This window comes from Manacus candei, unplaced genomic scaffold (assembly GCF_025592945.1).
Source record: "Manacus candei isolate 608988 ecotype Guabito, Panama unplaced genomic scaffold, ASM2559294v1 h1tg000034l, whole genome shotgun sequence".
Taxonomy (NCBI): Eukaryota; Metazoa; Chordata; class Aves; order Passeriformes; family Pipridae; genus Manacus; species Manacus candei.
In genome coordinates, this window is record NW_026138082.1 from 6561858 (window position 1) to 6575190 (window position 13333).

The following is a 13333-nucleotide window of genomic DNA, read 5'->3' on the forward strand; positions in this document are numbered from 1 at the left end:
AGGAACCATAACACTTTTTATTAACTGAAGAGAACCCAACTTTAGAGGAAATAAATGGTGCATATTATTTATGCAATTTTCAAGTTATAAAAACAACACTGATGATGAACAATAGGATATAAAGTTTCAGTGATGTGCAGCTACACCAATTTACATACTCAGCTTTATTTCATGTACACAAAAACTGAACAAACAGGAAAGAGTGGCTACTACTAATACAGATAATTTCAGGCTCTGTAAATGGTGTAAATAAAAGAAAAACCTGATAAAATAGAATGTGGAAGAACAAAAAATCAACGGTAATTTAGAAAAATTTCCTAATTATAATACTGATACAGTTTGGAGGAGAGCACAAGTGCAGAAAAGAGCATAACAACAGAACAGGAGATAAGCACACAATCCACAGCTTACAACTGAAGTCACTTGTTCCACATTCTGCAACAATAAAAGCCTATTGTGCAGATCAAGTAAGAGATTTCCCAAAAGTCTAGCACCTAACTCTAGCCACTTGAATCTTAGCATTTTGGACAATAAGCTTCAGTTTCCCCAGCACACTGGGCCAAAATCAGAGGTGATGTTTATTTGGCTTTGTATATGCCTCACATGGGCTGTTTAGGGAAACAAAAAAAAAAACACTCGTGAATTTTGAGGGAATTTTAATTCGGACGCAAAGATCTCATTTAGACCTGATAAGACATAAGCAATAAACTTCTTTCAGATCTTCAGGAAATCCAAACTTAAAAACTCTGATAGCATGGAATAAGAACAACATAAATGATTAAACTAAACATCAAAGATTTCTTAACCACCTACTTACATCGATCTTTTTTATTTTCTGTGCTTGAGTCAGTGTTTTATTAAACGTATGAATGTGTACTTTGTAAGTAGAGTCTGACTGTAGATATGGAAGCTGAAAAAAAAAAAAAGGCAAAGACTGTTTCATTAGTACAGATGCAGTGCTATTCAGTGCACAGAGGAACCATATTATCCAGATTCTTTATATGCATACCATCTTGTCCACTGGATAGTTCTTCAGAGAGGCATAGAGCTCCCGTTCAGATCTTCCATGACCCCACAGTTCAAATATAGACCTGGAATTACACAGTTTTTGAGAGTGCAGTCACATGGAGGGGGCAAAATGCCTTACAGACACTTACTCCTTTTAACCTTCTTGGCCAATTTATTTAGGCTTTACTTCATGGAGTACTAAAGTGTGGTATTTAACTCTTAGCAAATGTTTTAATTTTTGTTCTTAAGAAGGACACACTAATTTTTAATCCTAAGATGACATTTTAACAATGCTTTTTTTTTTATTTGGTAACATATACCAAAAGCTTTAGAGCTTTTGTTACTGATGAGGAGTGCAATGGAGATGCACTGGAAATTTTCTTCTAAAACTATCATGTCTTCCCATAACGAGTAGTAGGCCAGAAAAATAAGTTGTGGGCTAGCTACACTTTCTACATAAAATAAGGATACATTAGCTGAGAGATCATGGTATACAGAACATCTACAAGCTGCTTTGTCATATTTTACTTCATTGGTTGCCTATGGCTGCTTTCTGAAGTGCAGTACAATTGATCTCCACTGGAAACATACTGTCATAAGGACAGTTTTGTACACATGGGACTCCTTTAGGCAAGACTAGACAGCCCTAGTCACTGGAGGTAAAACTGAATACCTGACACAATAAGGACTCAACAGGGACTACGCAACGCTCTGCAGAAGGGCCCAAACTAACTCTGAAGAACACAGCACAGACACCACAAATTTAGTATGGTCAGAGAGACATACCACACTTACACCGGCTCTCATCCTGAACCATACCTCCACAGCCTCTCTCACAAGCCTCACTGCAAAGAATATTATTCAGACACCTCTAAAAAGGACCAGATGGAACAATCACTCTCTGGTATATTTTGTGCTCTTGAATTTTCTACGAGGACCTCTGCTGCAGCAGATTGGGTTGAGGGTTCAGATGCCAGCACTAAGGGAGGGTAACACAATCTTTCCCTTCAAAACTTGGTTTTCAATTTTTACTTATCATTGTTTTTATCTTTTAGTTTCAGACATGTTTTAAAACAACTCACTAACTAAACTTTATTCAAGGTCAATAAAACATCAGTGAGTACTGTCTCTGGAGTGAAGAACACTATCCTGACTTGATCATACACCAAGTAAAGAGAACGTGAACTCTACATAATCAGTCCTACAGGAGTCCTATAACATCCAGTTACATCTTCTCAATTCTAGAAGAAATCAAAGACTGTTTATTTGAAGACTCCATAAAAAAATCTGTATTTGCCACAACATAACAAAACAATATTCCACCGCTTCAGTTATCGTTTACAAGATTTTCCATCTCTTACTTTGCACATACTGTCCGTTTCATTAGTCCCCTTGCCATCTCTTCTGAAGGAATATTGAGAATCCAAAATGGAGACTGAAATAAAGAGAAGATAAATCATACAAATACCTCGTTGGAGGATGTCAGATGAATTACACAACTACACAATTCTGTTCTATAAAAACAGAACACACATGCTGAAAATAAATAAAAAAAAATAAATCTGTTGACTGTAATCATACAGAAGATAAATATTTAATTTCAGGCAAAACTGTTTACTTGGCTTGAATGTCTGAGAAATTTTGTTATGTATTTCATTTTTCCACTGTATCTTTGACTTAGCAAAATATTATTTGTTTGCACTTCTGTAGATTATTCAGCCCCTAAAGACAGAAAACATCTCGTTACACAAAAGTAGTAACTTATTCCCAGTAATATTCTCTGACTAAGCATTGAGACCAAAATCATACAGCTTCCTAGCCATATTCTGTCTCACTGATTTAGATGCAAACACCAAATCCAAAGTGCTGCTGAATGTTTTCACAGTTCACCTATTCTGAGAAGAAAGGAGAGCCTCCCAGCAGATGGCACTACTTCTTTTCACAGTCTTAAATGAAGACAGCCTGAGGTGCATTTTGTGCATCTTTTTTTTTTAAGTTCTGAGTCTTCACTGAAATTGAGAGCTCCTCATTTTTGGAAGATTCTTGATTTTTCTAAGGAACTTCAAAATTTATTCAGCTACCCACATTTAACAAAAATACTATAAGGAATGTACTTGCATTCCATATACACACTCAAGGAAAATATTTGGTCCTCACTTACATTTACACGAATTTCCTGCTCACCACTGAATTTTCCACCACAAAGGGAGAGCAATGATGTTATTTCCTAAATTGAAAATATAAAGGTCAGGTCTCAGAATCATCAACAAATGTTTTGAAGAAAGAAAGGTGGGAAACAAGGAAAAAAGGGCAGCATAACACAAATTCTAATGCAGACGGTGAGGATTATGAAGAAAATTCTAGAGACAGCAAGAGAAGACAGAATGGCATGTACTACCAACTTTACTGTGGGAACCAACAGTGAAACACTCAGAGTAGTTGTGTGGATAGGACAGAAGTTCACACATAAATTCAGCTTGTATGTACTGTTCATGAACAGAAAAAAAATTAAGACTTTCCTGCTATAAAAGCAGCTTTCTCAGAGTTCAGTGGCAAATTTGCTCTGTTAGGCAAATTTCAGTAATCAAATTCCCCTGCTTCATATTTTCTCTGTCATCTAAATCTTTACTGTTCAACCCTGCACTCTCATAACAATATTCCTCTTACAATATTATTCTCTCTATTCTTAAAATATTTTTCTGCCTAATTCACATAAAAATGATGTTTCACTAGTAACACTGACCCAGGGCCAGGACAAGCACCAAGCATCAATTCCATTTCTGTTACCTCTCTGCTTTACAAGTATCTCAACAGTTTTCTTCAGTAGATGTCTTATCTAAATCAAAAGACTGTAAATTGAACATATGAAAGAACAAACCACCAAGAAACAAGCTAATAAGTAATACCTGAAAAAAAGAAAAAACAATACACTAAAAAGACTTTCAAACTCAAATGAGATGTAAACACTGGGGATGTTTCTCATGTAGCCCCAATACTAGAAATGACATGCTGCAATCTCTGAATGATACTGGCAAAAGAACACAGAGGCAAAATTTTATAGTGGCTTAGATTTCAACTGAGTGGGTAAATGAAAAGATTACCATTAATTATCACAAAAAAAATAGAGGAAAGGAAAACCCAACATGACACTAGCATATGGTTTTAGTGGGACATTACCCCACTCATTTCCATCTTTCCATTTGAATAGAAAGGACATAAGAAACATTGGAAAAAACAGGGGGTTTGCTCCAGGAGAATATGATTATGTGTAACCATTTCACTGTATGGTCCTGAGGCACAAAAAGCACCTGAGATGTTACACATGAGTTGGTGGCACCTCCAAACACCTACAGGAAAGTGACAAAAATGAGAAGCAGAAAAAACACGGTCAGCAAGGAAAGGTTGGGAGAGACCAGCTACATATGCTAAAGGTTGCTGTGATAAAGAAAGATAATAATCTGTTTTCAACGTTTATTATGGAGGAGATGACTGAATGAGGTTCAAATCACAGCAGTACTCTGGATGAGAATTTGGGAAGATCCTTTCAAGAGTAAAGAAAATGAAGCACTGGAACATATCTGCCTGAGGACACTGATAAGAAAACATCCGACATGCACTGATCTGTCCATTAGGCACAAGCTTTGCTGTAAAACAGGATGCCTGATCTTACCCCTAAGTATCTGACCTAACAAAAAACAGATCCCTGATTACGGAGCACAGTTTATCAACTAAGAAATATGAAACACGTAACTTCAGACACTGAGTAACAAATGTGGACTGTGACAAACACCTTCAGCTGCTGTGATCCAGCACTACCGTAAGTACAAAAGCAGTCCTCTCATATCCCATATGCAGATGTGGTAGAGATGGAGATCAAGCAGATCATCTGGCTAAAAAATCTGTCCTTCCTTGTTTCATTAAGTCCTTAATACAGCTCATGACAAAGCCAAACACATAGCTGAGCAGAGTACAAGAAAAGGGAAATGGAATTGCTTTCTACAGCAGCTATATCAGCCAAGTGCCACTACAACCCTGATGATAAAACAAAAACTTTGTTACATATCGTCTTTTTACTTCATCTGATGATCTTGCCTAAAGACAAACTGGGTTGATCATAAATAAATAAATTCATGTTCCAGTCTCACAAAGCAAATAGTAAAAATCAATGCACAAAAGAAAGCCTTAATGAAAACAAGGAAAACAAATGATGCAAGACACATTAAATATTTTATAACACATGTAATGATGACCCACCAATTCTAACAAAATAACTCCGCATTTTGGCACTATTTTAAACAATAACATACCATCTTGGATATTACTAGCTCTTCTAGATGGTGCCTAGAAGAGTCCTTTGGGTATCAAAATTTGTTAAGGTGTATAGCAACTCCAAAAATTATCATGGGAAAAAAAATAATCACAAGTTAAATTTACAAACAAGAGGATTTTCTTACTAATGTGGAAACTGAGTGTATGCTAAACTACACATTCACCAAGGGCCCATAAAAAACACCGGGGATTCATAAAAAAGACCAGGGATCTTCAAATAAGTTACTATTTATTTTTGTTTCAATTATTTCTGTGAACACTACTTGATAAGGTAAAACAGATTTAGCGACAGGGAACAAACTCTGCACTCCAGATTTTGCAACCAACCATCACACACGTGTCAATGACAAGCAGAGTGCAGCACTCGAGGCAGCACTTGCTCTGATCCCACCACAGAAGCTCCTCTACTCTGCCTAATCCCACATAGGCCAGTGGGGCACAAACCCTTCTGACTGCATGGAAGCAAACACTCAGGATCACAAGCTGAAAGAGAACAGTCCTCAGTGCCGCTGGTGCGAGCAAGGCTCACAACCAGGACGCCAGCCGAGGCCTTGGAGACCTGTGCTCATGTGCTCCCGGCCCATGCCACAGGCCCTAGGGCTTCAGAGAGCACCATGCTCGCTGCCCCCCACATCTTCCTCCTGAAAATGCAACTCCTGCAACTCTCCTGCCTCACAAAGCTCCATAAACACCTGGGACAGGGAATCACAGAATCAGTCAGGTTGGGAAAGACCTCTGAGATCATGGAGACCAACCTATGCCTGAACACCACCATGTCAACTAGACCATAGCACAACGTGCCACATCCAGTCTTTTCCTTAAACATCTCCACCACTTCCCTCGGCAGTCCCTCGGACACTGGAATGAGAGCTGACCCCACACGTCCCCCAGGGCTGCACCAACCTTTTCTGTACCCACACTACGCTGGCGGGAGCAGCAATACAGTTTAAACAAATTTTAAAAGTCACCAGAGCAAGACCATGTGAAAGCAATTTTGTAACCCCATTTCCCCCCCCCCTCACAGCTTCCCCTTCTCACGTGGAGCCCCCACGTACTCTGCTGCCAACCTCTCCTAGCGCCAAAAGCAAGGAAAAAAGCCACCACGCAGACGCTCTCCACGGGGCAGGAAGGGAGGATAGGCAGCCCCACGCTTGGGGGTCCCTTGCCACGGGACGCGGGGAGCGGAGAGCGAAGGGGGACCGGGAGCCCTTCGCCCCCGGCTCTCCCCGAGCCGGGGCGGGCGAGGCCCCGCCAGGGTCCGGCCGCCCGCGGGCACACCCGGGACCGCGCTGTCCGGGAGCGCTCCGGCTGTCCGCTCCCGGCCCCGGCTCCCGGTCCTGGTCCCGCTCCCGGTCCCGGTCCCGCTCCCGGTCCCGGTCCCGCTCCCGGTCCCGGTCCCGGCCCGTTGCAGCGCTCACCGGCAGGCGGAACTCGAGGTGCTCCTGCGCCAGCAGCAGCAAGTACCGCCGGAGCGCCGGAGCCGCCAGCTCCATGTCCGCCCATCCCCCGCCCCCCGCATGCGCCGCCGGGAGCGGGCGGGATCCGCGCCGTGGGGCGGGAGAGGCGGGATCAGCCCGGCTGGGGGCGTGTGACGTGACAGGGATACCCCGCGGACCGAGCGAGGCGGGAGGACTGAGGGCTGCGCGCACTCTGCGCTAACTACTGTTCGTTTCGTCTCCTTCTCATCCTTCTTGTAATTTGTATTTTGTGTGTGCTTTATCATGCGCGCCACGTGTCAGGACAGCAGAGCCTGCGTACGGTTTATAAATAACTACACGTATCCTGGGGACACACGCTGGCTCAGAGGTGTTAGCACGGGTAGGGCAGCGCTGCGGCCTCTCCTGGCCACATTTAAGGATCTGGAGCATTAAATAACATTAAGAATTAACAGATGCCAAAGGAGTCGCATTCGTTTTTCCGTGGGAAGGAGGTCAGCACCGGCGGCGTGGGTGTCGGACCACGTAGAGAAGCAGATTCCCAGGAGAAGGACAGAGGTGTGACGATCCAACGGGGGGGGGGGGGGGAGGGAAGGGATTTGTCTTGCGGATTATATTTTCTTTTAGTATCTTGGCTTGATAACTATAATCTTGTACTCACTGATCTCCCTGTTATGTTGAGTTGAGAGATTCGGCTTATCCAGATTTTGGTAAGCTTTTCATTAGAATCAGGCTGGCTCAGCACTGAACTCATGTTCTGTATTTTATGTGCTAATTTTTGGACAGCTTTTTTTCTAGATGGCTAAAATTTTCTCATGACCAGTGTGCACTCTACAGGCCACCTTCCTTATGCATCTCCATAATCCCATCCTGCAGCTTCTCCAGTTATCCCTTCCTGCAGTAATCAAAACTGAGGTTTACTGTGAAGTTTTAGCCCTGATGATTGACAAGAAAACAATCTAAAGTGACCTGGCAGCTAAACGTGAACTTTCCTAGAAGAGAAAGAAAAGAGGTAGATGTGGATCAGGCTTGTTCACCTGAGCAGTTGAATGCTGGCACCCAGCAATGAACACATTGCTGAACTGCTGACAAACCCCGAGAGCCTGAGATTGCTTACAAAATCTTGGGATTGCTGAGAGAGATTTATTGAAAGAAGCCTGCTTTTATTTTTACATTCTGTCTGACTTTAAATTTCTTAGCTGTATGGCTTCCATTTTTGAAACTCCTTAGGAGGCGTTATTGGTATTATTTTTAAGCTTAATCTCTTTGAGACTGGCTTTTGCTTACTTTATCTGCACTGCTTTATCTTCATAGCATTGCTGTCTGTTCTCACGAGATGAATACCGCAGTTTTCCAGTGATACTGCTTCTGCAGAAGAATTTAACTAAAGCCCTGTTTTTTTCTTGCTTTAGACTTTAGCACAGTTTGAAAGTGAATGTACATTACTAAGACTTACAGAGTATTTGATTCTGACGTAAAAACAAAATGCTTTTCGGATGCTGTGTTTGTAAACTGAACATACACTCCTGTAATGTCATTGAGGAGAATAAAGCAGTTTGTTAGTGTGGATTTGGGAAGTCATCCTAAATCAACAACATTATGTAACTATTTTAGGGAGAGAAAGAAAGAAAAATTGTCCTTTTTAGCCTTTTAGCCTTAAAATTTTAAGGAAAATTTTAAGTACACAAAATGTAATTACTCATCTTGAAATTTATCCAGAAAGCTAGAATTAACCACTTTCCTCTCACAAAAAAATATAACAATAGGATCAATATGCCAATCATGAGTTTCAGTTTAAAAGTGAGAGAGCATGATTGAAAAGCCATTGTTTAATGTGTGCTGCTGCTTATTATTCTCAGGTCTCTTTTGTAGCAATTGTGTTGCCATTTTCTGCTCACTCCATGCCCTCTTCTGGACCCAAAGGCGACACAAGTGTTTTTTGACTGACTTGCACATTCTGCTGGGGCATTCGGTGAGCTCTGTCACTGCCCATGGGTTCATGTGCAATAGCACCAACGTGGTGCAATTTGGGCAAAGTTGCCCAGTATGGACAAATATACATGAAATTCTACCTTAAAAACAGCAATCTTTTTAAATTATAGAAATACCTGTTCTATAATTCAGTTGTTAAACTGTTCAGAATTTGCATTTCTGTCCATTTCCCCATAGAAAAACTAGCACTAATCCTCGTTTTTGTCTTCAAATGTCAGTAAAAGTATCAGCTCTATTAATGTGCTATATGGAAACTCTAGTTTGCATATTTCAACAGGTGAAAAATACGACCCAGCAAAGACATGGTTATAACACATTCAGATCTCTGTAGGTATGCAAAAGTCTGTGCCTAATTCATCAAAATAATCCTGTACATGTAATGTCATAGGTGGTGGGCAGCCCGTGTACCTGGAGCGGTAAGGCAGTTTCCCCTCTGGAGCACAAGCTCCCTTGCCTTGGAGCCTGCCTGTGGCTTGTAGCTGGCAGACATGGCTGTGCAGCACAGCCTTTTAAGGGAGAACTATCTATTCGGGTTTTGTCTTCTTCACTAAATAGGGTGTTGCATATAGTGACACGCTCACTAACTGGGATTTCCACTCCTCTTTGCAGTGCCTGATGAGGAAAATCCTCCTGCTCCCACCATGTACTGCCATTTCAGCTCCAGATAATATTTTCTGTGCACAATAACTTCCACAGTCTGTGGGAACCTTGTCAGCACAGCGTGAATTTGTCCACCTTTAATCAGCGCGCAGGCAGGAGAAAGGCTTTCCTCCCCTTTACATTGGTTGCTGTGCTGCCTCTCGGGGAATGGTTTGCTCTCTTCCCGGGTCAGCCAGCACTGCATCGGGTTGTTTGGGAAGTCAGCGGGGCTGCCGGGTACTAGGATAAAGTTCTTTAAAAGGCATCATTGCAGGAAAAGTAAGTACTGCACTATGTTTGTGTTGCACAGAGGCTTTTACGAATAACTTACTGTGTTCCAACGTTGTTTCTGAATTTCAGCTGAATCACTTCTACTTTCTTCATTGCTGTAGAATTATGGGTGGACTTAAAAAAGTCTTCAGATATTTATTGTCTTTTTCAGCAGCCTTTCCTCTCACTTGAGCAAAACTCCTCCAAAAATTATCGAGCAGATTTGTTGTTTTTCTTTTACAGCTGACAGTGCACCCAAGAACCGCAGTTACAAGCAGTCATTGATTTGTTTCCTGCTTGAGTACCATAAAACGTTTTTCAAGAAATGGAAGGAGATAAAGGGCAGAGTGCTAAAGCTACCAGTGCAGTGGGTGACCTGAGGAGAAGTTGGCAGACCTGGGCAGAGGATCACATTGAGTATCAGAAAAAGAACCCGTTCAGCAATGACGACAGGCTTGCATCTAAACCTGCGCACACTCACCGAGGAGATCCTACCTATGGGAGACCCCCTGAAGGGTCTCGGACAGAGCAGAGAGGGAAAGATGCTCACTCACACGTGGGCAAGGAAGTAGAAGAGCTGTGCTTGATCATTAGAAGCACTGGACAGGTGGGAGAAGATGGACACGTGAGTGTGACATTCGGGCAGCTGTTTGAAACATACGTGACTATTTCCAACAAAGTAGTAGGAATCTTGTTAAGAGCCAGAAAACATGGTCTGGTTCATTTTGAAGGTGAAATGCTTTGGCAAGGAAAAGATGATGATGTGGTCATCACTCTACTACAATAAGGCTTTGTCATGGAATGAATTTTGCTGCATGGTTCAATTTGGACAAACATACCTAGATAGCACCTTGAAAGGTTTTCATTACAGAATTTCAACTCAGCTACCTACTGGGACATGAGCAGGAGAGAAAATTGGTGAGAAGGATAAAGCATATTATTGTAAAAATGTAGAGATTTGGACAGAAATCACAAATGATAAGCTAATCCATCACGCTACCATTGGATTGTCTTTATCATCTACTATTATGTATATCACAGTTCTTCAAATGACTCTGCTGGCTTTTAGGTTACTGAGGATAAATAACTAACTTCCTACCATACAACACTGATCCTTGCAGGTTGTGAAATACTTGCTGCATGGGGGATTGAGATTTGTAAAACGTGAAATTGAAAACTTTTGTGGGCATTCATATACTTCTTCAGACAAAGAGCCTGGATATATTTAGGTTTAATTTCACACTGTTAAACTGAATAAGTGGAAGCTATTTTCATGAAGGAGAAAAAAATTCCCAAACTTACTAAAATACCACAGCAAGGATATTTGATGGTTCCTAAATTAGTTGCACCTTGCATGTATTTTGGAGAGCTGCACTAGTCCTGGTTTTTAATAGCCTACTCTTATAATCATATTTTCTCCAAACCTTCTGTGTCCTGTGTTCTTTGTCTTCTATATCTCACACCATTTTTACCTCTTCTGTTCTTCCAATGCTGTGTCATACCCTAGAAGGTCACAAAGCTCTGCAGTTTTTTTGGTGAATTCAGCTATACCCCTTCATAGGAAGTAAGGTGCCACAATATAAAGATGTGAAAGACAACAGAAATTCTGTACTGGGGCTCCTGTACATTCATAAGGAAAAAAAAGGCTCTTCTTTCACAAAAATGAGGCAATGTTTTTTACGAGAGGAGAGATCCTGTAGTGCCAAATGCATAAATAAAAATATAGCAGTGCTGTCCCATACCTCGTTTACCAAAGGCAAAGCTGTGCTTTCAGAGCACAGTTGTGAGCTCTCCAAACTTTTTAAAAGGAAAAAAAAAAGGATTAATTATATAAAATAGTTGTAATAGTGGTATTAAAAATAATCAGGAGCTGTATTTACAATAGTTCCCATCAGCAAAGCTGTAAAATTAGAAATCTAAAGGTCTGGTTTTTATCAGTGCAAATAAAAGCTTTTGTGTGGTGTTAACTACACTACTTGATGGGTCTTTAAAAATACTCTCTTGCATCAAAAGGATATTAAAATTTAATATAAATTAAGAACTTGATAAAAGTGATGTTACTTTATGCTATTTATATAAAAAAACCTTTATTGCAAAAAGCCTAAAAGAATGGTTTTTTGTTTTAACGTTTCCATCCAATCGGGATTTGCATCAAAATAAGCCTTTTGACTGAGCAAATAAGAATACAGATTTCATTATTACTCTGCCTCCTTTTTTTTTCTAGTGAGAAGACAATGAAAATAGGAAAAAAGGAAGAAATTAATGTGCTGAAATAAGTATATCTGGGGAACAAGGGAGTCAGATGTAGGTAAAAAATGGATGGGGGAACAAAGGGTGGGTTGTAATCACCACTTAATTTTACCATGTTGGAAACTGGGGAATATGTGCTGCATCAGGCATTGCTGGTGTGTGTCCACTTAGTTTTCAAACCCTCCATTTCTTCCAAATAAATCTACGTCTTGCAGCTGAAAATAAGGCATGTCATTTGTGATCTTAAGACATTTAAAATTATTTGATTTTTTTGGAAAAGCATTTTTTGCCAAAGTGATGTGAGCACACCTCAGGAGACTTCAGCTCCCATTAGATGAAGTCTTTACATACATTTGGATTTCAAAACAAATCGAGCTTTTTAAAAAGCAGCTATGGAATGACTTTTGTTTAATTCTGTCAGTTCTGAAATTCAGTCAGGTCTGCTGCAGTGTTAGTTCATAGCTCACGGGAAGCAGCATCAGGTGCTTCAAATGTCACCAGCCAACTAATGGGGGTGTAATTACCAGGAAATGGAATACATTGCTAGAAATTGTCCAAATAATCCATGGCAAGACACACAGTTGAGTCAATGTGTACTCTGAGCACCCCAAGATGCAACTCCAGCTTATATAAATTTACTAGTTCTTAAGGCTGGCTCAAATAGTTAAATATGAGCAATCTAAGTTCTCACTGTAACTACTGTAAGCAGTTAGTGGCAGATGCTTATGCAGCCTCTGATGCATTCTCTCCTGCTGCTGGTTGGTTTAAATACCCCTTGAGTACATCTTTAAGCACACCTCTGATCAAAACAGATGGAAACAGAACAAGGTCTTACCTACTTTGTGAGCAACTAAAAAAAACCTTGCTCTATCATTTTATTTTGAATGAAACTAAGGATTACTATAGAAAAAAATATTATTTATAGAGGGGTGGTGTTTTTTTTAAACCATTATAGGGCTACATTTCCTGCCTGCTAGCTTTAGATGAGCATTCTAGAAAGAGTGACTGAAATCCTTCTATGTGCCCACACAATGATTATAAACACTGAGCTGCCAAACTGGGTCAGCACTAGGTTGACAAATCTGATCTCGTGCTTCCACTAATAGCCAGTATTCCAAAAAAAACAGCTAAAAGATAGGTAATACAATTGGTCAGCTTGCCCACTCCACTACAGAATAAAAACTTACTCCCGAAGGCTATATAGTTATGAATGCATCATATCTAATGGGCATGACTCAGTTTAGCTACTAGTTTACAAGTTTTATAAAATTCTGTTTCCTCATCTGTGATGTGATTAATTAGCATCTACAGATGAAATGGGAATGTAAACACACAATTTTTTTTTTCAGCAGGCTCCCATTAGAGTAAATGAAACAGAATTTATTGAATTATTTTTGCAAAAATTTTAG

General features: G+C 40.5%; 1 protein-coding gene and 1 long non-coding RNA gene across 16 annotated transcripts in view; one reads left to right on the forward strand and one right to left on the reverse strand.

Annotated features, from left to right (window-relative positions):
* Positions 1 to 6873, reverse strand: part of TRMT11 (tRNA methyltransferase 11 homolog) — a 105621-nt gene extending 98748 nt beyond the window's left edge. For 12 of the 15 annotated variants that reach the window (XM_051792221.1, XM_051792219.1, XM_051792220.1 and 9 more), the window contains exons 1-5: positions 6756 to 6873; positions 3170 to 3235; positions 2370 to 2443; positions 1010 to 1091; positions 818 to 910 (exon numbers count right to left, since the gene is read on the reverse strand). In XM_051792221.1, coding sequence (XP_051648181.1) covers positions 818 to 910; positions 1010 to 1091; positions 2370 to 2443; positions 3170 to 3235; positions 6756 to 6830 — 390 coding nt within the window. In that variant the 5' untranslated portion in view covers positions 6831 to 6873. Of the gene's footprint in view, positions 1 to 817; positions 911 to 1009; positions 1092 to 2369; positions 2444 to 3169; positions 3236 to 3751; positions 3772 to 3795; positions 3858 to 6392; positions 6680 to 6755 lie in introns of those variants that run through there. The other 3 variants (XM_051792230.1, XM_051792231.1, XM_051792232.1) reach the window with 3 other exon arrangements.
* Positions 6874 to 7348: 475 nt separating this feature from the next.
* On the forward strand, positions 7349 to 11381 carry LOC127473086 (uncharacterized). Its single transcript, XR_007905264.1, has 2 exons — positions 7349 to 9683; positions 9918 to 11381. It is a non-coding gene; the product is annotated as an uncharacterized LOC127473086 (long non-coding RNA).
* Positions 11382 to 13333: the final 1952 nt, after the last annotated feature.